The 25,838-nt window shown below is 38.6% G+C and overlaps 1 protein-coding gene across 8 annotated transcripts in view; it reads right to left on the reverse strand.

The window, feature by feature from the left end:
• Positions 1–25,838, reverse strand: part of elavl2 (ELAV like neuron-specific RNA binding protein 2) — a 53,955-nt gene that overhangs the window by 8,261 nt on the left and 19,856 nt on the right. For 2 of the 8 annotated variants that reach the window (XM_036146476.1, XM_036146471.1), the window contains exons 2-8: positions 20,059–20,149; positions 18,983–19,226; positions 13,015–13,118; positions 4,871–5,024; positions 3,274–3,499; positions 2,815–2,853; positions 325–414 (exon numbers count right to left, since the gene is read on the reverse strand). In XM_036146476.1, the coding sequence (XP_036002369.1) occupies positions 325–414; positions 2,815–2,853; positions 3,274–3,499; positions 4,871–5,024; positions 13,015–13,118; positions 18,983–19,226; positions 20,059–20,130 (929 nt within the window). In that variant the 5' untranslated portion in view covers positions 20,131–20,149. The remainder of the gene's footprint in view (positions 1–324; positions 415–2,814; positions 2,854–3,273; positions 3,500–4,870; positions 5,025–13,014; positions 13,119–18,982; positions 19,227–20,058; positions 20,150–25,838) is intronic. The other 6 variants (XM_036146472.1, XM_036146473.1, XM_036146477.1 and 3 more) reach the window with 6 other exon arrangements.

Raw genomic sequence — 25,838 nt, forward strand, 5'->3', positions numbered from 1 at the left:
CAGGCGTCCCGCTCCAATTTGAGCTCATTAGCAGAGCTCTGTAGAGCTGGACTTTGGGCTCGTGAAGTAGTTTAGCCAATTGCTTTAAGCGTGTAGGGCAGGGGTCACCAACCTTTTTGAAACTGAGAGCTACTTCATTGGTGTTGCGTCATACGAAGAGCTACCAGTACTGACCTTTGAACTAGAAGAGTCAGAGTTCACCTTAACTTTATGTAAAATAAAGAAAAATGTCATGCTTTGTTATAGTTATTTTTAAATTCATATAAAGTCATGTGTGAATAAACAAGAAAAGTGACATAAAATAAAGTTTTAGATGCAACTCACTGGTCATTTGTGCTTTTAGAACAGGCTCGCGGGCACCACATGTGGTCCTCAGGGGCTATTTGGTGCTCACGGGCACCATGCTGGTGACCCCTGGTGTAGGGGAAGGGGACACAAAGGGTTCTGAAATTGTAACCCATTTGACTTTTCCAGGAATGTCTGTCTAATACATTCATGCAATTGCACAGTATTTTTTTAACACATTAACCTGTAAACTGACAGCTGTCTTTTTGACTTGAGCTTCTATTAACTTGAACACTTACATTTTTTTACAATGACTATTTGGACAATTTTCAACTTCCAAGGGAGTGTTTTGTCTGTTACATTTTTGAATCCAACATTTAAATCTTATCAGATGCTAGGGACTATTTGGACGCTTTTAGCTACTCTTGTCGGTGCATTGAGCAGTACGGTTTGAACATTATGCCTTGTTTGGGTCTGTTTTTGTCATTATGGTGACATAAGATTGTTGAAAAGTTGCAGAACATCTACCCTTGAATTGAGTTTGAGAACTGTGTGGAAAAAAGATTTGTAGCGGAAAACTCAATGTGGGAATTGCATAAACTGGAGAACTAATTTCTGACCAAAGCTCAAAGAGGAGGCATCAGGAACCAGAATCGTAAAAAGAAAATTCAGTTTTTAGTTTGAATTCCACAGTTTTGCAACATTTTGCTCGTTTCTCTGTTGTCTGGTGAAACATGCATTAAAATTTTAGTGTCTTAATTTTGCTTCAGTTGTCAAAACCATAGTTGCAGTTGGGGTTAGGATTAAGGATGCAAACAAATCGATTTACGATTAACTGATGATGTCCGCTTAGACAGAGCTTTTTTTTGTGAACGCCATGCAGAAGAGGGCACCACTGCTTAAGTGGAGCGAGACCATTATAGTTATAAGTGAAATTATGACAGGCATTCAAAGAAATATGTTCCAAAATGCTCGTAGTGAGAATATTTTACACCATTTAAAGACAAGGATGTATAAATCACTTGATGCGGTTCGGTTTCTAAACAGACAATCGAGCTCTTCAGCCATGCTGCATGGCGGAGCACAGCAGCATCAACTTCACAGTAAAGAAGCGTACACGACTCACACCAGACCATGTAAAACATGCTGCTTTTTTATTTACTTGGGTCTAAGTTTATTCATATGAAGAGGAGCCCATCAAAGCATCCAAAGAGGGATGTTCGTTTTGAAGTCAGGGAGCCTATTTATGTTCCTCCTTAGTGTTCAGTTGCCAGCACTGTCAATTGTATTCTTACCCTCCCTCGGATATATTGAGTTATTATTTTTATGTTTTTGTTGAGCTTTAGCTTAAATTTTACCCCGTCTTTAAATTATAGTTTTACATATCTCTGGGGGATTGTGAGTGTTTCACATATTTTTTTTTCCTATTCAGTAATTTCACACGTTTCTGTTTGTTATATTTTATAAATATGTCGAAGTTTAATAATGTGAGAAATTTTTTTTTTGGTTAATTCAGTATTTTTAACAGCTGGCACAAAACAGTTAATAGAGGTACTTTTTAAATTTAGCACATAATCAAAAAACAAAATTCTTCATGCTGTAGAAAGACCCTCTTGATACAAGAGAAAATTCAGGTTCTTAATAAAATGGCTAATTAATTAATCATCGGTTGAGCGATAAGATCAACCAACTTTAGATCAACTTATTAAAATACTTTCATCCCTTTACAAAACATGAAAATATCAGCTGTTGTCTGTAAAAAAAACCAACAAAAAAACAGCATGAGTTCGTCCATTGCAGTACTGCATGTTTTCCCATCAAGATTTTAAAGGAGCTTAGACACAAACTATGCATTTCACACATACCATGAAATTCTTTACAGGCTTAAAAAAAGGCTAAATAATATCAGGTCAAACGCTTAGCGGACATCGTTTTATTTCAGATGAAATATATGGTTCTTTATGTTTTTAATGGTTTCTCTTTATAGTCATAACGCAACTAGTCCCCTTTAAAATATTTTATCCTGTTCAAACTCACCAAGTACTTTTATCTTAATTTTACTGAGCATTGCTATAACAGTGTAAAATTGTTATATCCATTCATGTCAAACCAACAAAAGTTACTCTAACCTTTTGAACAGGGTTTTCAGCTGTGCTAAAAGCCAATATCAGCTGGCATCACTGGATTCAAGAGGCAGAAATTCAGCTCTAAAAGGCAGAAAATCTTGAGCCATCCATCCAGGGTCTCTAATAAGGACCGTCAGAGGCTCTACCCTCTCTTCTCACACCACAAATAATCAACCTTTTAGTCTTAGACAGCCTTTGAATATTAATATCTTCATCTGCATTTTTGTACTCCTACTGGATTCTGTGCATAATTTGCAGGCAGTTTCTGTTCATGATCTCTTGTTGAATCAGTCAGACCTTGTGAAGCATCAACTACCAACGCAACAAAATAAGCCCTCCTATTGGGTCAATGATCCCTCGGGAACAATTAAAAAAAAAGGTTTTTAAAAGAAAATCTGATTACCTTTTGACTCCATAGGCCATGTTCAGCAAATTGTCCAACCTTGGAGGAGAAAAGGAAAACCATTTCAGTAAATAGAAAGCTTCCTTGAAGACGACTCATTTTGAAAAGATGACGAATGAAAAATGGTTTTGATACAATGATCAAACTCTGTTCCACTCAGGGGAACCTGAGGACTTTTACAGCCTTTAATAACCTGCTGACTGTACTTGTTTCTCAATCAACCTACACAGCCTGGAGACTTGCATAGAGCTTCTAAAATGGCTTTAGCAGCACGATAAGAGAAACTATCAGTAGGATGCAAGAGCTGAAAATACTTTTATTTTAACAGGATTTATAATTCTCTATATTTGAGAAGATGTGGGGGAAAATAATATGGTGGTGAATGTAATCATGGGGTCGAATCATGCAGTCGGCTGGTCTCTGATCAGATTTTCTTCTGTTTAGATATGCCCCTATTACCTGAAGCGTTGTGCCTGCTGTGCGAGGGGTCCTGGGTACCTTCGATTGGGCGACTGATACAGCTGAGACAGCAGCGCCTGACTGGTCTTCTGGCTCGGGTTGTTTGCGAACTTGACTGTGATGGGTTCGGTGGCACCAGGCGGCTTCTGACAGTTCAGACCCTTGATGGCCTCCTCAGCCTCAACTCGCCGGTCAAAACGGATGAAGCCGACCCCCCTGGAGACACCTGAGGAGAGCAGAAATATCTAAATATCTACAACCCATTCTACGACAAACATCTTGCAGAAGGTTACTCTGCTAATGCTGACCTAAAGTCAGAGTTTGATGTTTGACCATCACGTTATGCACAACATGGGTCTCTTTTAGGGTTCTTTTTTTCCATTATGGATATTTTTTCTTTACAACTGAGCAGATGTTTGCCTATACAGTTTAGGCTGCAAGGTATTTAAAGTTTAGATGGTTTTCAAAAAAGCCTGTTGATCTTCTGTTGAGATCATTTTCTAAGTTCATGGAAACTCTTGATCCTTTTGTCACATTAGCAAAATCTACTAAGGACGTTGGTCAAACTTTTGACTGCTTTTAGTATTGAAGTCAAAAAAGCGTTGCCTTTTTATTACCCAGCAAGCCTTGCTCAGCTGTATTGGGTCACTTTCTGCAATGCAAATTATTATTCCAGCTTTTAATTTCTCCACGTCGATATTGTTGCAACCCATCGCCCATCTGTTTCAAACCTCTTTTTGAGTATCTGCAAGTTCTGAATGAGACCTTAAACTTTTCACCTTTACTCTGTTGCAATTTCAGAAAACTGTTTTTACCACTTAAATTACCAAAATGCATTAATTTAATTGGACTCTCCTATGAATAAATAAATAAATAAATAAATAAATATCAACATGAACATTTAAATGTCTCTTCAGGGTGAACGATGTGTATTTATATTATTGCACCGTACCTGGAGGATAGGGCTCATGCATAGATCTGATATTTTGTTTTATTCAGATCTTACAGAAACCGACTAGTTTAACCTGTGAGAACATTAAGGAATTAAGTTGAGCTCACTTAAAATTCAAAGAGCGAGCAGTAAAACTTTAAGGTCTTTGCAGGTTATACCATAACTACTTGTGTACAACATCCCTGAAACGTGTCATTTCTTTAAGAAATCTGCCCACAGTGCCGAAAGGATTCTGCACATATCTACTGGGAGATGAGGCTAATGTGAGAGAATCCATTTAGGTGTTTTTTTTTGGGATTCTGGTTTCAACTTATGGCTGAGAAACAGAAAATCTAATTGGTCTAAACTGTTAATTTCAGGCTGTAAAATAAGCATCACAAAAAATAAAGGTAATCAGAACAGGATACTGACAGGAAAAGCTAATTTAAACCACTGTTTCCTACTTTAGAGCCGCCGTGTTCGTATTCTGTTGATGCATATTTATAAACAGCTCTAGTGGAAAATTGCATTTTTGGGGACAGAATCCTCAAACCAGCTCCTCTGCATTTCTCAGCTGGCACAGCGTCATTTTGTTCAGCAGACCCAAAAGGGGAAAAATGTGAAAGTAAAAGGAGGAAAAAGGAGAGCCAGTCCAGCGCTACTCACCAGTCACCTGGTCCACCAGGATCCGTGAGGTAATTATGCGTCCGTACTGAGAGAACAGCTGCTCCAGCTCTTTCTGCGTCATGGTCTTCGGTAAACCACTGACGTACAAATTTGCATCTCTGATGGAGGCGGAGCTTGGGCGCGCATAAGAAACCTGCCAGAGGAAAGTTTCCATGAGCACCGCGACAGCACATGTGGTAATGAACTCAGACTCATTTCTACTTTTGGTAGCATTTACCCACATCATCTAATCCATCAATGTTAGCAGAGACATTCCTTCAGTGTGTACCCTAGATTCAACATTTTCAGGACAAAAAATTTAAGCTACTTAACATTTCATTAACAAAAATGTTTTCAGACTTCAGATACAAAACTCAGTCAATTAACACCAACATTAGATGCTGTTAAGCAAATCCATCTTTTGTTTTTTACTTTTTTTTGGAAAATCCATCTTAAATTCCTTAGTTAGTTTAGGTTTAGTGAAGGTGAATCAGGTAGAAGCCATCATTTCAGTCATTTACCGCTTTTTGCAACCAACTGCTGAGAAAAATTAAGCATCCAGCTGCAAAACGTAAAACTAAAAAAAACAAAACTGGACAATATTAGGGAAACAAGTAAGGCAAGGCAAGGCAAATTTATTTATATAGCACAATTCAGTACAGAGACAATGCAAAGTGCTTTACATGATTAAAATATTGGAAAATAAAACAGAATAAAAGCAAGTAGGGATAGTGTAGAAACAAAAAAAAGAACATTTGAAAACAGTAAAACATTTTAACTTGAACATTCAAAGGCAATTCTAAACAAATGTGTTTTTAATCTTGATTTAAAGGAACTCAGGCTTTCTGCACTTTTACAGTTTTCTGGAAGTTTGTTCCAGATAAGTGGAGCATAGGAACTAAATGCTGCTTCTCCTTGTTTAGTTCTGGTTCTAGGTATGCAGAGTAGGCTGGAGCCAGAAGACCTGAGTGGTCTGGAGGGTTTATACGCTGATAACAAGTCTGTGATGTATTTAGGTGCTAAGCCATTTAGAGATTTATAGACTAACAGAAGTATTTTAAAGTCTATTCTCTGAGATACAGGGAGCCAGTGTAAGGACTTTAGAACGGGGGTTATGTGCTCTACTTTCTTAGTCTTAGTGAGAACGCGGGCAGCAGCGTTCTGGATCAGCTGCAGCTGTCTGATCCACTTTTTAGGCAGACCTGTAAAAACACCGTTGCAGTAATCAATTCTACTAAAAATAAACGCATGGATTAGTTTTTCCAGATCCTGCTGAGACATCAGTCCTTTAATCCTAGAAATGTTCTTCAGGTGGTAGAAAGCTGACCTTGTAATTGTCTTTAGATGCTTTTGGAGGTTCAGGTCTGAGTCCATCACTACTCCCAGATTTCGGGCCTGATCAGTGGTTTTTAGCTGAAGCGACTGAAGCTGTGTGCTAACTTTTGATCTCTCCTCTATTGGTCCAAATATTATTACTTCTGTTTTGTTTTTGTTCAACTGAAGAAAATTTTGACACATCCATGCATTGATTTCTTCTAGGCATTTACTCAGTGCTTGAATTGGTTCATAGTCACCTGGTGACATGGTGATGTAGAGCTGTGTGTCGTCTGCATAGTTATGGTAGCTGATGTTGTTATTTTTTATTATCTGGGCTAGAGGGAGCATGTAGATATTGAAGAGGAGGGGACCCAGGATGGACCCTTGGGGAACCCCACATGTGATTTTTGTAATCTTCGATGTAAAGTTACCTACTGATACAAAAAAAGTCCCTGTCCTTTAAGTAGGATTTAAACCAGTGGAGAGCTGTAGCAGAAAGGCCGACCCAGTTCTCCAGGCGCTCTAACAGAATGGAGTGATCAACAGTATCAAATGCTGCACTGAGGTCCAATAGTACCAGCACGGTGGTTCTTCCACAGTCTGTATTTATATGGATGTCATTAAAAACCTTGATAAGGGCGGTCTCTGTACTGTGGTGAGCACGGAAACCTGACTGGAAACCATCAAAGCGGCTGGTCGTTGTTAAGAAGGTGTTTAATTGTTGAAATACAACTTTTTCAATAATCTTACTGATAAAGGGGAGGTTTGAGATGGGCCTGTAGTTCTGGAGTAGAAGTTTGTCTAAATTGTTCTTTTTCAGCAGTGGTTTGATAATTGCTGTTTTTAGGGACTGGGGGAAAACACCTGACAGAAGGGACGCGTTTATTATCTGAGTCAAATCAGACGCTATTACAGGTAAAACTTTTTTAAAGAAAGCTGTGGGTAGAACATCAAGGCAGCTGGAGGAGGAACTTAACTGCTGAATGATCTGCTCTAAGCTTTTGTGGTTTATTTCGCTGAAATGGGACATTTTGTCAGAAATAGTTCCAGCTGAATAAAGCATTGGTTCTGGTGTTGATATGGTAGTACAAAGTGATCCTCTAATTTTTAGGATTTTTTCAGTAAAGAAGTTAGCAAATTCGTTGCAGGCCCTGGTGGAGTGGAGTTCGGAAGTCACGGACACAGGAGGATTTGTTAGCCTGTCAACTGTGGAAAATAAGACACGAGCATTATTAATGTTTTTCTTGATGATCTCAGAGAAGAAAGATTCTCTTGCATTTTTCAGTTGTAAGTTATATCTGTAAAGTCTCTCTTTATAGATGTCGTAGTGAACTAGGAGTCTATTCTTTCTCCACCTGCGTTCAGCTTTTCGACATTCCCTTTTTTCACTTCTAACTGATGGAGCATTTCTCCAAGGAGATTTTTTCTTCCCGGGAAAAAACTTCACTTTGACTGGAGCAATGCAGTTAATGATGTCTGAGACTTTAGACTGAAAGTTATCTACTAGCTCATCTACTGAGTTGCAGCCCAAGGTTGAAGTATCAGAGTAAGCTTGAATAAAAGTTTCCGCGGCATTGTCCTTAAAGGTGCGTTTTCTTACGATGTCCCTTTGGCTAAATGAGTCGCTGGTAATTATGCTTTCAAAGGTAACAGAAAAGTGATCGGATAAGGCAACATCAGTTACATTGACCTGTGAAATCTTTAGACCTTTAGTGATGATCAAGTCTAAAATATGTCCCTGTTTGTGTGTTGGCTGTTTAACGTGTTGACTTAAACCAAAGTTTCTAAGTGTGTCACACAGTTCTTTTGCACTTCTGTCTTCAGGGTTGTCAACGTGAAAGTTGAAGTCTCCAACAATAATTAAACAGTCATAATCAACACATATCACAGACAGCAGGTCACTAAAATCATTAAAAAAGTTTGATGTGGACTTAGGAGGCCTGTACACATTCAGAAACATAGTTCGTACCGGGCCCTTTACCTGGAGAGCCAAATGTTCAAAAGAGTCAAATTTTCCTAAAAACACCTTTTTACACTTTAGTGAATCATTAAACAATGTTGCTACTCCTCCACCTTTCCTTTGCTGTCTGCTCTCACAAAGAAAACTGTAGTTTGGAGGAGTCGACTCCATCAGTATAGCTGCTTCACTAAATTCATGCAGCCATGTTTCTGTTAAAAACATTACATCAAGATCATTGTCAATAATGAAGTCATTAATTAAAAGGGATTTTCCTGACAGATCTGATATTTAATAAACCCAGTTTATATGACTTAGTGGTTGATGATGTCTCTGTGACAGGTTGCATCTGACAGTTTATGATTTTTAAGTATTTGTTCCTGTTTATCCTTTTGTTTTTCTTATTTCTGCCACGTATTATCACAGATATTCCATAATCTCCGGCGAAAGGCCCCGGCTGATGCTGGGAACTCTCATGTCTGATAAACGTGTGGCCAGGGCCCAATCTGTATCACAGCGAAGTAATTTGGAGTTCCTCAGTACCAGAGTGTTCTGTGATACGTGGAGGAGGAGGATCTGAGGCTCTGAGGCCTTTGGAGAATCCTGGTTTATTCACAGCAGAATGGCTATGTGGAGAGGATGTCATCTGTAGGCCAATCTTAAATACTTTGTTCATGTTATGAGAAAATTCCAGAAAAGGAACTTCTGGGCTTTGTGGAGAAGAAGGGGAGGCGGGTCCAGTCTGGACCGGTGTTTGTGAAGATGGAGGTTCTTGGTCCTTTCGTTGTCCTGCTGAGATCTGGGATGAATCGTCCTGTAGCTCTGACAACGCCTCATTCTGTGTCATCTTTCTGGCCATCTTTATCTTGGCTTGTTCGGGCTGCACTGGGCTTATCATTTGTTTTGGCACTGGATGTTCCTCGTTTTGGGACAAAGCTGATGACGCATGGTTCACAGAATAGAAGATGTTTGAAATCAGCCGTTTTGCACCTGACCTATTTAGAGAGAAACAATCTCTGTTGAACAGATGTCTTCTTTCCCAAAATATGTTAAAGTTGTCTATGAAGGTTACAGTTGTTTCTTTGCATGTTTTTTCCAGCCATTTGTTTAGCATCAGAATTCTGGAAAAAATCTCGTCTCCGCAGTTAGCGGGTGAGTGAGGCCCGCTAAGAAGAACCTTGACATTCAGGCCATCAACAAGTTTCAACAAACGAATGTAATCCTCTTTTAATACTTCTGATTTTCTTATCCTGTTGACGTCCGTCAGGGCTTCAGCTTGTATTATGAGGTTTTCCAAGGTCGGACGTTTTCTCAAGATCCTTGGAAGGTCTGTCTGAAGGATGTCTGTTAAATCAGACACCAGGCCACAGTTCCCGTCGTTATAAATCAACACCTCTGTATTTTTCTTGTTACAGAAATGTTTAATCCCCCTTACAGAACCATTGCATAATATCAGGGTCCTTGGCCCTGTGGCATGTCTTTTCTCTGATGTCTTAGAACGAAAATCGTTGACATACCTCTGGTTTTTGTCCTCCTGGGTCACATTTTGGAGCGGAGCGAATCTGTTTCGTAAAGGAATTCCAGCATTTCCAGCAGGTTTACTCCTATCATTTGTTGTGGGAACAGCCCGCTGTTGTTTTACTTGTCCTGGGACATCTCTCTGTAGTCTCGGCCAGTTTTCTTTGTCTAGGCGTGGGGTTCGTTGGTCCTTTGGTCTTGCACCCAGAGTGGTCCAGGGATTCTCATTTTCCTCAGGGAACTGTTTGTTCGCTGAGTCGCTGGGCTGGTGGTCACCGCTCGGAATCACGGGCAGGGTCGTATCATTTCCATTCGCGGCGTTTACATCATAATTCACTTCAAGTCGACAGATTTTCAGTTCCATAACAGCTATCTTCTGTAAAAGCTTGTCAAAGTCCATTGTGTTGAAGGAGGGCATCTTTTCAAAATCCAAATCAAAAAATAAGTAAAAGAAAATAAAAAGAAAATAAATAAATAAAAACTAAATCCAACTTTCTGTGGTTTAGGTTAGGAGATAAAAAGGAGATAAAAAGTAAAAGGCAGGAAAATGCAAGCAAGCAGAGAGCAGAGAAAAAAGCGTCCGAACAGGCTGAGAGGCAGATATGATCTGCAAGTGATTGCGTTCCAGCTGCTGATGATTGTGACTGTACATTTTTAGCATTGTTCCCCTTGGTTATGAGGTCCTCACAGCTGTTTAGCACTACAGTCACCAAAACCTACATCAGGTTTGAGCATCACTGGCAGTGAAAGTCCAACCAAGGCCAAATCTTGTAGGGAGTCACAAGAACTTCCGCTTGATCACTGGGACTGAAACTTTTTCTATGTCTGAACGCTAAAAACAACCCAGGTGCTACAAGGTCACAGTGAAAACAGTTTAAAGTGGAAGCTGAAGTAAAAAAACGATGCTTCTTACATAGTAGGCATGTCAGGTGTTTTTAAATCAGGCGGGCCGCTACACTTTATAGGGTGCGGATAATTTCTACCTGTGCTTTTTGCCGTTTTGGCCATTTAGTGCACGACTCATTCGGGTATAAAAGGTGCCGTTTCCACAAGCAGTCAATTCCTACCAGCCTAGGATGTTTCAATAAAGTGAGAACATTTTGATTTAATTTAATGCGGCAATCAGATTACAGAAATATGCGAGCAATTTGGGCAACGCTGCTGTTCCCTCCCCGGAAAATGAAGCCTTTCAGAAATCTTACAGTTCAGGTATCCTCTCGTTCAAATCTGCTCATCATTGCATTAGCTTTAATTAGCTTTGATAAACAATATCAAATTGTATTTTAATGTTTTTACTTTTTGTGACAGGTATTTTTAGCTGCCAACCATCCTTCACCCTTCAATGACCGCCACACCTTTTGTTTTACAGTTGGAATCAGATTAAAGTGTCCTCTCGCCCTACTTTATGGCGTCCTTGTGGAGGTTGAATATTTCCACCACGGAGGAACTCATGAACAATTATTGGCCAAACAAAGATGAGCTTTATTCAACTTCACATAAGAGGGCTGAAAAGACCTCAGTGAAAGCGTGCTGCCATAAGAGCAAGAATGATTGAGTACAATCACATCATTATTAAACAAAGTTATGTTGAACAATACAAAACACTAGCTTAGATGTAGCCCATTCTTATAGGAATTTTAGTAGAGAAAATTTAACTTTTACATAATTTCAAAGACCTTTGCCACTTTATTTTTAAACACCCCTTTTTTTAATGCTGCCATTTCTAAATGCTCTTTTCTCATAAAAAAAACAACAACCTACAAACGATGTCGTCAGTTCAACCTCTTGGCCTTTGGATACGGTTATTAGAAAGGCAAAAAGCTATACCCCCTTTAAATATCTATTATTTTCAAATTTGTGCTCATCTCTAAGACTTCCTTCCTTGTTCAATAAAAAAAATAATGACATGTGGGATCTAAGGGCTGCAGTTTTGTGAACTTTAAGTCAGATTAAAGTAGTTTTCTAGCTTTTCCTAAAATCAGCTGAGGGTGTATATTCCATTTACCTTGATTGTAGCAGTGAAAACTTTCTTTAAAAGGCATTAACTTTTTAATTATCCTGACCAATAGTTGCAGCATCAGGCCGGCTTTTTAAATGATTTACAATAATGTGGCGGTTTGTTTACAGCCAATCCATCCATTCCTTTTTTGTCAGGACTTATTTGAATTGGACCAATCACCCGATGCTATAATAAAAACAATACAAATAATGCACCACAAACACTTATCCACAAAGACCACCTGAATCAAAATCATTACACCCCTCAGTAGTTCAATCCATTTTTCCTGAGTCCATCCTTTTCAGTCCAGCAGACAATTATCCATAGGAAACCGTGAGGAACATCGTGTTCAAATGCTGACGTTGGTGCCGAGAGCTTTGAAGGATTACACTTCAGAAATTTCAACATTAAAAAGACAGGACCGTTCTAACTGATCTCATTCAGAATTTGAACATTTATGGTTCTTTAAACTTCAATTTCGCATACGAGAATGTTGCAGCTCTACTGCATGGGTCTAAAAAGGCTTCTTTTATGGTGGCAGAACAGAGAGTCATCCCGTTTGATAAGCACGCCCCGAAATCTGCTCTGACGTGAATGCATGAAGTGTAAAAAGCTGCAGCTTCCTGACTGGATCCAGAAGACTCTGTCCTCTCACCTCTGCCTCGCTCAGTCTCACCTTCACACTTTATTTGATGCTAATATGCACAAAGTGTACTCCTCCAGCAGACTATGGTTTATTTGCACATCTGACGGAGCAGGAAGAGAACTTTAGATGCGCGGCACAAAGAACCGTTACCATGTCCTACTTTCAGGGGCACGAACTGGGAGATGAACTAAGGCGTCTGCTCCGCCGGTGCAAACAAAGCAATAATGCTTATAACATAACACATCTAGGCCAGTTCTGCAATGGTGAACAAACACAAAACATGCAGCTTACATTTTTCCCCCCTCTCTTTCAAGCAAAACTGTCCCCTAAACATTTAATAAAATCAGTAAAATGTAGAACAAAACCACTTCAGAATAATCTGACTCCACTGTCCACCATCCAACAGCTCTACACGCAGCAAATGAGTTTCTTCCCACCAGCATGTCGAGTGCTATGTTGTCTGATGAATGCTAATGGCAGCCACCTCCCTGTAAAGGCATACAGCACAGCTCCTTCACATGCAACCATAGAAACAGTTCTGCTCTACTTGAGGCCCAAGAAAAGCCGTCTGTGCCCAGATTAACAATAGGCTCCCTCTCCACCCCACATTGCTCCAGCATTATAACGCTTTCAGCTCCAACCTGCAGAAGTAGATATGAACACAGCACACACTGGAGCAGTACTTGTTTTAGATCACCATATCTTACCTTGATGGTTTTAGTCTGAAGCCTCAAGCCATTTAAGGTATTGATCGCCTTTTCTGCATCTTTTGGGTCCACATAATTGACAAATCCATAGCCTAGGCTCTGCCCTGCAAATCAGACAAAAACAGGTTTCAGGCTCGGAGTAAAAACTGGATAGGGAAGAAAAAGGCTCTTTGCAAAGACTGACATTTCGTGGACGCAATGACCTTTTTATGAATCATGGGTGAATGCAATCGTGGAAAATGAATGCCATTTTACATCTAAAAAGGACTGCGATAAGTAGCAAAGGACAGTTATTGTTTTCGTTGTCAGATCAGGTGCTGATTCAGGTCAGAAGTACATTTTCAAATGATCTGCTCAAATAACTCATGGTATAATCTCAAATATGCTCTATAATAAGGCTTCAACTTATGATCCCTAACCATGAGAAAATATGCAGATTTCTCACTCAGTTTAACTCCAACGGTACAATAAATCAGCCCTCACGCTACACAAACCCAGTGATCTTGCTCCAGCGCTGGGTTTCTCTAGTTTTAACACATGAATCAAGTCAAAACTATAAAACTACAAAAATCCCTTACTCAGGAGACACTTAATGGAAAGTAAAAAGATATAAAGCTGTATTTCCCATGTCTACAGCAGGGATTAATATCACAAAAGCAGAATCTTAGTTTATATTAGTGAAATTTTATTACAGTCTAAAAACAAAATGTCCATGTTTGATTTTATTTCTTTCATCAAATTGCTCACAGACCAAGAACTAAAGGGTTCAACTTTCAAGTATTGGGAGGGGGAATTTCAGAGTTGACCATATTTTTGCTTATTCAACTTTCCATCTCAACAGCTGCTGGAATTAATAGAAATAAGTAGAAAATAGAAAAATGTTCACAAGCAGAACTTTTAATTAAAAGACATTCAGCAAGTTTACATAGCTTTTTCCACAAAAAGTTTTAAAATGTACTTTTCTGACCAGGATACTTTGAAGCCACAACTCGCTCAAACAGGTTCACCATTACAATCAATGCATGTCGCCGCACAAAACTCCTGCAAAACCCGCATCCCCAAGGCCAGCGTTGGGCAGCTTCTAGTTGTGCCTTTACTGCAACACACCTGAGTCGGATTACTAGTGCAGGACTCTGCAGGAATTTAACAACTGAGGAGGAGGGAATTTATCCATCAGATTCAGGATTGCTGAACTGGGGATGAATCCAGCGATTGCAGGATGCCAGGCCTTGAGGGCTTGAGTTTAACACTCCTGATTTAATCATAAATTATTGGGAGTGAGCACCTCTACGTTAAAAAAAACTAAAACAAACCACCTTCCCTGCATAAATGGGATAAAAGGACAGATTTCCACTTAAAGCCGACATCTCAGTTTACAGCACCTTTTGTTAAAATTAACCGAAATGCAAGAGCAAAAAACCCAAAAAAAGTTCAACCGACAGCTTCAGCAGAGACTGCAGTCCATCAAAGCAACCAGAGGCGATTATCAGCATCAACTTTTTACGGGAAGGATTTTTGTGATGCTTTTTAAGGAGCAGTCTGTGTCCCCTTTATGAAACTAAAAATCAATAAACGTTCTCTCCAGAAGGTGGTCCTGGATAAACGATAAATGGCTGCAGCAGCTTCTTTGGCTTGTATTTTGCCCATCCGAGCTATCATTGCTGTCTCAGAGCCATTTTTCCACATCTGATTTCACTCTATAGAAACTTTCACCTGCTTTTTCCCCCCATATTTTCAACAGCAGACAAAATGTAATTGTTTTAAGCAACAAAGCTGCAAACTATTGAAAACACTGTAAAAGTGGTATGCCCTTTAAACTCCAACATCCCCTTTCCCACCTCTTTATGGTCTTTACGGCCTCTTTAGAAAGGTTGTTTTACCTTTAAGGACCAGATGACAAAGCTTGTTTGCTTGTCTAAAAATTAACCACTGGACCCACTTTAGAAAAACACCAACGACTTCCATCCAGCCTAGTTGATCTCGGTTCTGAATAGATGAATATTTTGTTTGATTCAACTGCCTCAAGATGTTTAAGGAAAGCATGATTTAAAGTCTTTACATTTACAAGAAAAGTGTCGACAAGACACCAGATTGGTTGACATTATAGCCTCATTTCTGTTGTGGTTAGTAGCTGCTGTACCATGAAGTCCCTCCACAGACAGGAACAGAGTTAACTCATTTATTTCAACATTTTACTCTTAAAGCTTTCCAGCACGACGAAAACCTTTTTTTTTTTCTGAGCCAAGCAGTTCATTAATGGGTCTGGACCTTAAGCTGACACTTGATTACTCTGCAATTGACAGACTCCCTCCTGGGCCCTTTTGTCAAGTTTGCTAGCGCAGGAGGAAAAATGCGCACTAGGGTGCCATGCACAGTCTGACACAGAAACAATAGACCTCCTCGCCCACCTACTTCTCCCAAATCGTATCAACAGCAAGACATTCGGAGACGTGTCTGGCAGTGAAAGTCCTTTCCAGAGCCAAGTGCAGGCACGAACGCCTCCTAACTCGTTACAGGTTTTCAACGCACTAACTGGATGGTTTTAGGCAAGTCACACTTGAGTGGGAGTGTATGTTGTGATCAACTCATCATTGCCCATGGGCATCCGTTTTTGAAAACATAACATGTTGGATTGCCTGTGTAGAAGATAAAGAATAAAAATGTAATTAAATTCTGACAGTTCAGCCGCCCCAGTTGTTTCCATTCCCACCAGATATTAACCAAACAGGCTGATAAATCTCCTACAATCGAAGAGCTTTACCATTAGAACGTTTCTCCTTAAAGCAAAGCAGATGAAATAACCAGGTAAACCTGCAACATCCTTTAGTGTTTTTATTTTATTTTAGAAATTCTCATCTTTTAGGCTATAGAATAAGAAGTCAAGTCTGGAAACTAGTTTTCAAAGCCAAAAATTGCATTCCAAAAGTCTAATCTTTGGGGGAAAAATAGTATTATTTTTTTCCAGCTTTAAGAGGAGAACCTTACATTGTGATTAGTTTTCTGTTTATTCCAGTAAATCTGCAACGTGCGGTACAGTTTCATTTTCTATTTGCAGAGCTGCTGTTATCGCCCACCACTTTCCTTTGTACCGTTGAGCTCCTGCATTGACCTTCCTTCAACTATATAACAAAACCTTGAAGCACATACTATTTAAAAGTGTGCATTAAACTAGAAGTAACTGAACCTGAATGGTTGCTTCTCCACATCAAGACGTTGTCAATGTATGGAATCCAACGTTAGCTATAACTCTGCACAAAGTAAACTTAAAATCAATAACAAAAGTTATGCTCAAGCTGGTTAACAAGGGACAATGTTACCTAACATTGCATGTTCAAATTAAAAAGCTTAATTCCTCCACTACCGTTAAGCACACCAATGTATAAATGTGTCTAAGCATCTCATTGGCACAGTAATTAAGTCTCAACCACACTCGTTTTCTTTAATAATGAAATTAATTTCTCATTGCTTAGCTGGATTCAATATAGCGGACAAAAATGTCAAAACTTTGAATAAAGTGACACTTAGGCCTGCAGGGCATGTTGTAAAGCCTCTCCTGAACCCATTTATTCCAGGAAGGAAACACCCACCGCATCCTTTTATAACCAGGGCTCAAACAATTTACCCATTTTTAGCCGTCATTAAAGAGGAGGATTGCCAAGATACTCTTTCAAACAGCAACTCCCAGCTTTAAGTAAAATGCTGCTGCTGCCTGTAGTGGGAGAAAAACATTACAAAAACACTGAGCCGCTTCTGCAGCAGCAGCCAAAGCGTGAACATGTAGAGCAAAGAAGGAACACATCTCCCTGGTGATTACTAAACATCTGATGTAGCACCCATACACAGATGTAGGCTAGCTTAAATCCATTGCCACAGGGCCAAGGAAGAGAGGCAAGCAACAGGCTGGAGGGGATGGAGTTTTATGTAGAGCTGAAATCAAAGCAATAATCCAGATAAATTTCACTTTGAGGCTTTGAATAATATGAAACTTCTAATTATTCCCACCTCAATTCAAGTCTTTTAAGTTAAAAAGGGATTTCTTTTTTAAGTAGCACACTGGCTAAATATATAATGGTATCGGTTTAGAGACTGGTCATAAATCTAACATCAATGCAAATTGCAACTTTGAATTAGCAGCCTATTAATTCCTGCACGAAAACCATTGCTGGTGAATTAGTAGGAAAAAAAAATAAAAATAAATCAAAAGTCATTAGGATCTGAATTTTGATCAACCCATCAACTTGTAAATTTGTTTTTATTTAAAGCTTTTCGTACCTTGAGACAACACCGGTTTTTCCCTTTTCAATTGGAATGGGCGATATAGCTTAAAAATAAAATGATCTGATATTATACCAAAGCCAATTGATAAATTTTTTCCTTTTTCACCAAAATGCATTTTAAAAACTGGATTTTATTTCAAGCATTTCATCTGGGGGTTGACCTGAATTCAAAGTGCAACTAAAAAGCTGTGAAACATGCTTGTAAAACAAGATGCCATCATAAACAAAAAAGAAAATGTTTGTTTCAGCCAAAGACCTGAGAACAGATTTCTCCTCAAACTAACAAACAAAAAGAAGAGTATATTAAAGTGACTCGTATTATGGTATTAAAATGTATATTTATATACATTTTATTTTTTTTCCAAAAACATTCAGCATTACATGCGGTTCTCTTCATAAAATCTAAATTTTCCCAACAAAAATTGTAAAATCAAATTAATCGATTAAACCGACTTATCGCCCAGGCCTACTTTTCAATAAAACAAAAAAAAACAGCAAGTCAAGTGTTACCTCTGTAAAATGATTTGGATGCCAGTGGAAATTGTATTAGGAAAGTTAACATCCAAACTACTTGAGCTAAAGTTGCCTGGTAGAAACTTAAATGAAAACGAAATAAAGCCGTTCACAAATAGAAAGGAAGGCCTAGCGTTGCTGGATGTACCTCAAATGTTTACAAAGAGGACAATAACACTCAAAACTCTGTTCATAACATCCAAAAACAACTTTAGGTACACAGGAAATACAATTAAGACTCAAAAGCTATTGGTTAAAGATTTCAACTTCTCTTGCAAAAACCAAACGCTCCACACATCCAGGTTATTTGAGCTACAAATAACCTGGAATAACCAGTTATTTGAGCTGCAACATTCAGCGACTGCCATAAAAATATATTTTACATACTTTTATATCAGCTTACACTTTCACTGATTTAAAGGTGTTCCCTTTAGTCAGCAAAATGAATAATCATTGCTGTTCCGTTTTAAATAAAAATGCAATTCAAATCACTGAATATGTTTTACAAGTTTCTTGTACATACAGTGACTTCATTAATGTATGTTTTTTAAAGGTAAAACTGAGAATTTTAATCAGCTTTGCATGCCTGAAGAGAACCCCCCCCCCCCCCCATTTCAAAACAAACACTCTTACCGCCAGCAGTGCAACCCTGCTGCAGACCTCTGAGTAACAGCAGCAGGTCTTAAGCAACTGGTGAAAAACTCATGCATTACTATGAAAATATGAGCTCCTGCTGGGCGCACATCTTCCATATTAATTTAGTAAGGGCTACGCTAATGCCACCACTCTGTTATTTCACACCAAAATAAAAGCAAGACGCAATTCTAAAACGGCTGGGCCTGCTTGAACATACTAGATGTATATTTCAGACAAGAGGAAGGTCTTAACCTTAACCAAAAACAGCCAGCAGGTGGAATACAGCAGCCTGAGCGATCGGCCTGCTCATTACCACCATGAACTTCAGTCAGGCGCAACTGACTTAACTAGATGAAAACAAATGCGATAACTTTAAAATTAACGCTGCAGTAGCCAGTGATTTAAAACTTTTGTAATATTGCTACAGTTTGGCAAAAAAAGATGTAAAATCCAGTGGGATGAAACAATCCAAATGCATAAACAAAAACATGCAGCAAAGCATGAGCTATAAAACAAGGCGACGCTACGAAAACTCACATTACCTGTTATTTTGTCCCGAACCAGTTTGCAGGACTCAATTTCTCCAATACTTCCAAATAAACTCTTGAGCTCCTCCTGGGTCATGTTCTGTGGCAGATAGTTGACTATCAAGTTAGTTTTACTGTCCTCTATGCTCCCTGACTCTACAGGCGAGGAGCAGTTGTTCGAGATTGTCGAGGGACCGTTGCTTGTATTGTTGCACGTCGGCCCGTTGGACAGCTGTGTTTCCATGGTCGCAATTACCTGCTAAAGAGACAAAAAGGGGAAGGAAAATGTAAAGAACCCCATTATGAATATTGGTAATAAAAGAGTGAAACCAGTTAAAAAAGGAAGCTCTTCACACATCACATTGTTTTGTTGAAAACAAACCATTGCAGAATTTGAGAAGCATCAAAACTAGTCATTATGACTTCTTGGGCATCATGTAACAACTTTCTAGCAATAAGGTGGGAGCTTTAATAAAGAGCATTTGTACAATTTACAAAGAAAAGGTAACCAAAAAAGGGGGATGTTGACAATTTTGAATCATCTGAAGTAAAATAGATTGTTTTTGGCACTACAGCTGAAAAAAATAAATAAAAAATAAAAATAAACTTGTCAGCCCTAATGATGAAATTGTCTGTTTCATGGCTTTAAAGTTATTTACGGTTAGCCAAAATAAATCCCTTTATTCAGCAAAGCTAAGTAGATATGCCAAAGCCAGTAGCCGCCCAAAATCTGCAGTCGTCCCTAACTAGTGTTAGACAGAAATCCCTGAAGACTGATCAGCGAGCAACAGCTTAACGTATGAAGAGTCATCCTTGTTTAACAAATTCACCACGTCTAGTCACTCCACAATCCATTTTTCTTTATATAAATCACATATAAATACAAATAAAGAGTTGAGGACGGGTTAAGACCATACCAACTCAAACATTTAGGAGGTTTCAACCCCAAAACCTGCATCAGGTTTAGTTTGTTGTTAAAACATCAAAATATGACAGAGCCAATATCATTAGTATGGCAAAGGGAAAGAAAGAAAAGAAACAAAAAACACCCCCACACCAAATGATTTTAAGATTTAAAAAGTGCCACAGACCCCAGTCCAAGGCTCTGGAGCCCACGAACCACTTCTAAGCAGAGAAGCCACATCACACAGTCTGACTGCCATGTCAGTTTGGAGTTGCCGTCTGAAAATGTGGACACAAAAAGTACTTCATGTTAGAGAAACAAGGATTTAAAAAAAAAAAAAAAAAAAAAAAAAAAAAAAAAAAAAATCACTGTGAAATTATTACAGGCTGTCCATGCAACGAGCATTTCAACGAGGGAAATCAAGCTAGAGGAATGTTTTAACTTGGTCAGAAATGATCTACAGAGAAAGACCCGTCTCTGAGCCAACAAATAGCCCGGGCCCCAACAGCATGGACAAACGGCAGCAGTGATGGGCTTTCTACAGACGCACTGAAACCACGGAGCAAAGAAAATATACACCAAGCTGACAACGACGGCTCTGCTTTGACAGAGCTGCTGATGAAACTTGGGACACATTTCAGCATTTGTTTTGAAAGAATAAACAATGCAAGTAGAAGATGCAAATATCCAGTAATATTGCGTAATGTTTCTAAAAAAAACAAATGTAAAAAATAAATACACGTCTGCATAAGTTTTATCAATACAAAACATAGCTCAATGTTCTAGCAAATAGCCACTGATCTATAGCACTTTATTAAAGCAGGCAAGACGTATGTTGCAACATTGCCCAAAAAAAAAAAGTTCCCAAAACAATCTTTTGGGCAAAGGCCTTTTAACCAGAAAAGTGTACCAAAAATCTCAGGGTTTAATGCAAAATTTCCCAGCATGCCATTGGTGCAGTCCTTTTAATGAGCTGCTGGCGTGACCATGGTGTCTCTGGCTGTATAGAGCCCACACTTGAGCAGGACTCCATCCTCAACAGCTGCTGCACACTGCCAGCCAGTTGACTCAAAGAAAGCCGACATGTTTCCCTCACTGACAAATTCAGCGTTTGGAAACATTTATGGTCGTGTAAAACACCAATGGTTCTTGTGAAGAAACTGGACAACTTTAAGATAATGCAATCTTAAAACTATGGACAGACAACATTATACCAGCTGCATGACCGACCTGAGCAGAATAACCACCCTAGTGTGTAATACTTGTTACGCAAACAGCTGAACGACAACAATAAGAGCAGCTTTAGTGGAAAACAGGTTTAGGGGGCTTTTAGTCTGCTTTAGCTTAAGTTTATGTACCAAAAATAGATATATACATGTAATAAAAAGTACATTTATAAAAGGTAATGCATTATATTAAAGTATACTTTTTAATTTTCTGTTTTAAATGAAACAAATGGATTATATAAATTAGATTTTTATTTTTGCATCAATACACACCGCAGTAGGGGTTATCAAAAATCATACAACTAAAGCTCATACTTGGATTGTCAATAGATCAATAGCTATAAATAATCAAAACAAAAAACTGAATTATTGTTAGATGCTCATTTAGGTCAAAGATCGAATTAAACTGACCCAGTCACATTTGTCCGAATTGTTGCAGTTCTAACTGCAGCACTGCAACAACAAAGGCTCAAACTCTTTGCTAGCTGCAGCCAAATAAAAGACATGAGACCCACTTTATGAACAATGCATACATGATTGGAGGGACGTTCCGTATAAAGGCAGATGGACAAGAAAAAACAAGAAGCTGAACGATGTCACATGCTAAGCTAACACTACAACACTGATGGTTGAAAGCAACGTAAAAAATGTCATAAAGCTCCTTGATCTGCACCAGTGAAGCAGGAAACCTTCTGGACATAAATGCTTTCCGTTTGAACATTGGCTTCACAGACAGAGCCTGATGACGGTTCTGCTGGTCTCAGCGACTCCACTGAGAACCATGCAACGTTCTACTGCGGTACAAATAAACGCAGAGAATATTAATCAGCTGACGCCAACACTAGAAGTAGCTTTAAGTGACGTCACTTTAGGAAAAATCTTAGAATTTCCAGAATTTTAGGATTTTTCTTAGAATTTTACCTCGGTAAGATAAAGAGTTATTCACCAAACATCTCAGGCCGAGAACTTTACGCGAGTTCCTGAAGTAAAAAAAAAATATATTAGTGTGGAGGACTTTTAGTGAGCTTTAGCGCAGGTTAGACGGTAGGAACAGAGAGCACTGATTGGCTGATCCACCACCTAAACAGTGGAGGAAATGAGCACAAACTTCTTTAACAGCCCAGCATTAACAACTTTATCATCCCTATAGAAGGGAATTAACTCGTTTCAACCGGAAGGGTTGAACGTGTGTATCACATGTAATTTTATTGATGGTAAACAATATGAAAAATAATTAAAAGTGGTAAAACCGTAAGAAGAATCTACGGAAGGAATTTTTATATTTACAGAAATTGCTGTCAATAATAAAAGCTTTAAAAAGAATTGGAAAGTCGCAAAAAAACCAGCTCAGAGCGCCACCACCCGGTGGAGCTGATGTACGGCAGCCTCGCTTCTGTCAGTCTGCTCTAAGTAAGAATGGATGAATGACTGCTGTGTGAAGCGCTTTGGGTCCTCTGGACTTCAAATGCTATATAAGAAGTTAGATGCGGGCTAAAAAAGGATATCACAGTACAACGCTGACAGGTGAGAGCACAACATCAAATACATGTAGTAAAATAACCAGTACAATTTAATTTAACTTAGTCTCATCACGACATGTCTTAATTCAGTGTAATCAGTTTTTTTTCCTCCATCGATTACCAATCACAGCTCTTAGAAGACAGCGTCACCCCTAGCAACTGGGTCAACCACACCTCACTAAGGTACAAATGTGGCATCGCTCTCAGCAGCGATCTGAATCACTCTTTAGTTGACGCCCTTGCAGGATGAGCTCCTTCAGGACAGGGAATATTTATGAATATGGGCACAGATCCTTAGTTACACTTAGGACTGTCACGATAAATTTTACTGGACAACAATTATTTCATAAACCTAATGGGATAAATCGTCATTTGTAGAACTTTTTTAAACTAATAACCAGCATAATAAGCATATCCTCGACTTACTGGCTCACTAATTAAGCAGGTGGCGTCATGTAGTTTAAATAAATAAAAAATAAAAAAAACTCCCACCCTGCAGTGGTTGCGTTTGGCTTTGACACCGATTTAATTTCTTTTCAAACTAGAGTTTCTCTGGCTCTCCCTCACCAGGCTCTCATTTTAACTTTGAGCATGAACTACAAGAGCCAGAATTCAGCCTCAACTTAATAAAAAAAACATTTTTTATACTGTCACTTTACAATCTATATAAATACAAATTTGATTAAAAGAGCAACAGAAAAATAAATATAATCTTGGATGCAGCTCACTGGTGGGTTGTGCTGTTTTTAGAACAGGCTGGTGGGCACCACATGTGGGTGCTTGGGGCTACCTGTTCACCACGGGCGCCATGTTGGTGACCCCCTTTGGTAAACATTTAATTTGCTTTTAACCAGAAATAACCCTGCCTTCAAAAACTTTGTATTGAAAATTGTATGTTTGTTAGTATCTGCATAATGTATGAAACGTTTATATCATAACATATGGTTTAGAGTTGACTGAAACATTAAAGGACATAAAACATATTTTTCTGCAGTAACACCAGCCAACCAGAACCAAAGAAACAACTCTTATGGGAGCCTCAAAATATTGTGAGTCCAGGTCTGATGCTGCATTAGTGACCCACTGGCCTGCATGTTTAGGTGTTTCCCTGCCTCCATACTTCTGACTTAAATAGGTGATAGAGAAGTTTCTGCAGGTCTTGATGCCTGCTGAGGAGTTAAAGCAATCATTTCATTCAAATGTCCTTGAGCAGTGACATCTAAAACATGTAGGACAGTGGGTCCTGAGGACCACGACTGAAAACCATTGCTTTTCTACCAAAAAAGCCTTTGATTGAACAACATCCAACAACAGAGCAGAATACCACTTTATCTCAGTGGAGGCAATGATCAGAGTAATCTGATAAGCACAGGAAATACAAATGTAGCAGTCCAAGTTTAGGTATAAACACAAAGGTCATATTCTTAATAGATGCTTTATAGTCAGCCATTTATGGTCCAATCCTGGCAACGCTAATATCAATACAGAGAGTGGAAAAGACAATCCACATGCTTCCAATACTGGGTGTTGTGAGCAACATTAATATAAATCACTCCTTTATCTCTTTAATCCGCTGCTCTTTACTATCAAACAAACATGACTGAGTTTACAGAAAAGCTACTTAAGACAGATTCTTGAGAAATTAAAAGTTAATACCTTCAAGGCAATGTTTTGTCTACATGGAGCCAGGGTAATGGTAAAGCTTTTAAAACTGTTGCTTTAAAGTTGTTAAAGCTTCGTTTGTTGGTAACAAGTAATGAAAATGTCAGCTTACCATAACTCTAACACTAATTGATTTTCTCTATTCAAGCACAGAAAACTGCACAGCTCTGGCCAAGTGAACAGGCAAAAACATATGACCTTGATCAATATTTCTTAAAAGGAAACCTAAAAATGGGGGAAAAAAGATTTAATATGTCAGCTTTTATTATTTCAATACTTGTCTGGTAAAGATATTGTGAACTGCTAACATTTAAGCTCCTTTAAATGGGTCATCCAACATGCTTGCATAAGCTCCTACAGCATAAACAATGGCAGTCTCATTGTGTTAAATCTAAAAGTAACACTAACAAGTCATCACCAACCCACATTTGCTTAATCTTTTTAAAAAAAATAAAAAAAAAAAGATCTGAAACTACCAAACATGCTGCTGTATTTAAAGATTAAGAAAAGTTTTAGTCCAATTAAAATATAAAACTGGGTACTAAAAGCTGCACAAGGCTTCAAAACAATTCAACCAATGGGAAGAATAGCTTGAGGTCAGATTTATTTTAATATATATTCTAAATAATGTGCAAAGCTCTTGGCAGCTAGAGAGGACATAATTGACCAGATGAACAACTGCTTCAGATTGAAAGAGGAAAATATTTAGAAGCTCAGCTCATCAAGGTGTAAAGACTGATGTGTGTGTGGGAGGGGCACAATTAAAACCCTTGTGTTTATGGGCATTTAACTGAAAAATACAGTTTTACCATTTTAGTTTAATCTGAATGAATTTACCAACATGTGCATAAGGGGTTAGGAGGCTTTAACACTTTTACAAACACAGGCCACAAACTTTAGGATTATTTATTTAGCAGTTTTTCATGCAGTAGAGCTTGAATTGCAATCAACATTACAACATCATCATTGCGTGCAACATCACTATACAGAAACACTGACTGGATACAACACTTAATGGGTCATTTTTTGTGCCATGCACACAAATTCTGCATGCAAACAACTTTCACAGTGAGCTGGATAAAGGCATTTCCTTCGATGGCCAAACTAGATGTACATTTTTAGTGGCCAATGTTGCAAAAGCTCAAACCGTGGGACATTGTGATGAACGACGAGAGTCAAGGAAATGTGGTTAATCATAACTGATATCCAAATTGCAATATTTAGCAAAAGCATCTCAATTAAGTATTTTCCTCATAGGGTGCAGGCCCAGGACTTGCATTGCAACACAAGGCAGATTGGCAAGTAAGAATCTATACATAAAAAAGCAGCACTCTGCTGTCCGTAGAGGACAAAACATCATTTCTACGGCAAACACTGGAAACTAAGAGGCATTCCTTTTTCAGTGGATCACTGTGAAATTGTTCCAGAGTGACAACAAACCTTCCTACAGGACAAACAGCCTTTCAGCTTTTTAGTACAGACGGCTTAGATCAGATTGATATTGGTAAGAAAGCCAAATGCAAACAAAACAAACAAAAAAAAATAAAAAAAACATTGTT

This window comes from Fundulus heteroclitus, chromosome 14, assembly GCF_011125445.2.
Source record: "Fundulus heteroclitus isolate FHET01 chromosome 14, MU-UCD_Fhet_4.1, whole genome shotgun sequence".
Taxonomy (NCBI): Eukaryota; Metazoa; Chordata; class Actinopteri; order Cyprinodontiformes; family Fundulidae; genus Fundulus; species Fundulus heteroclitus.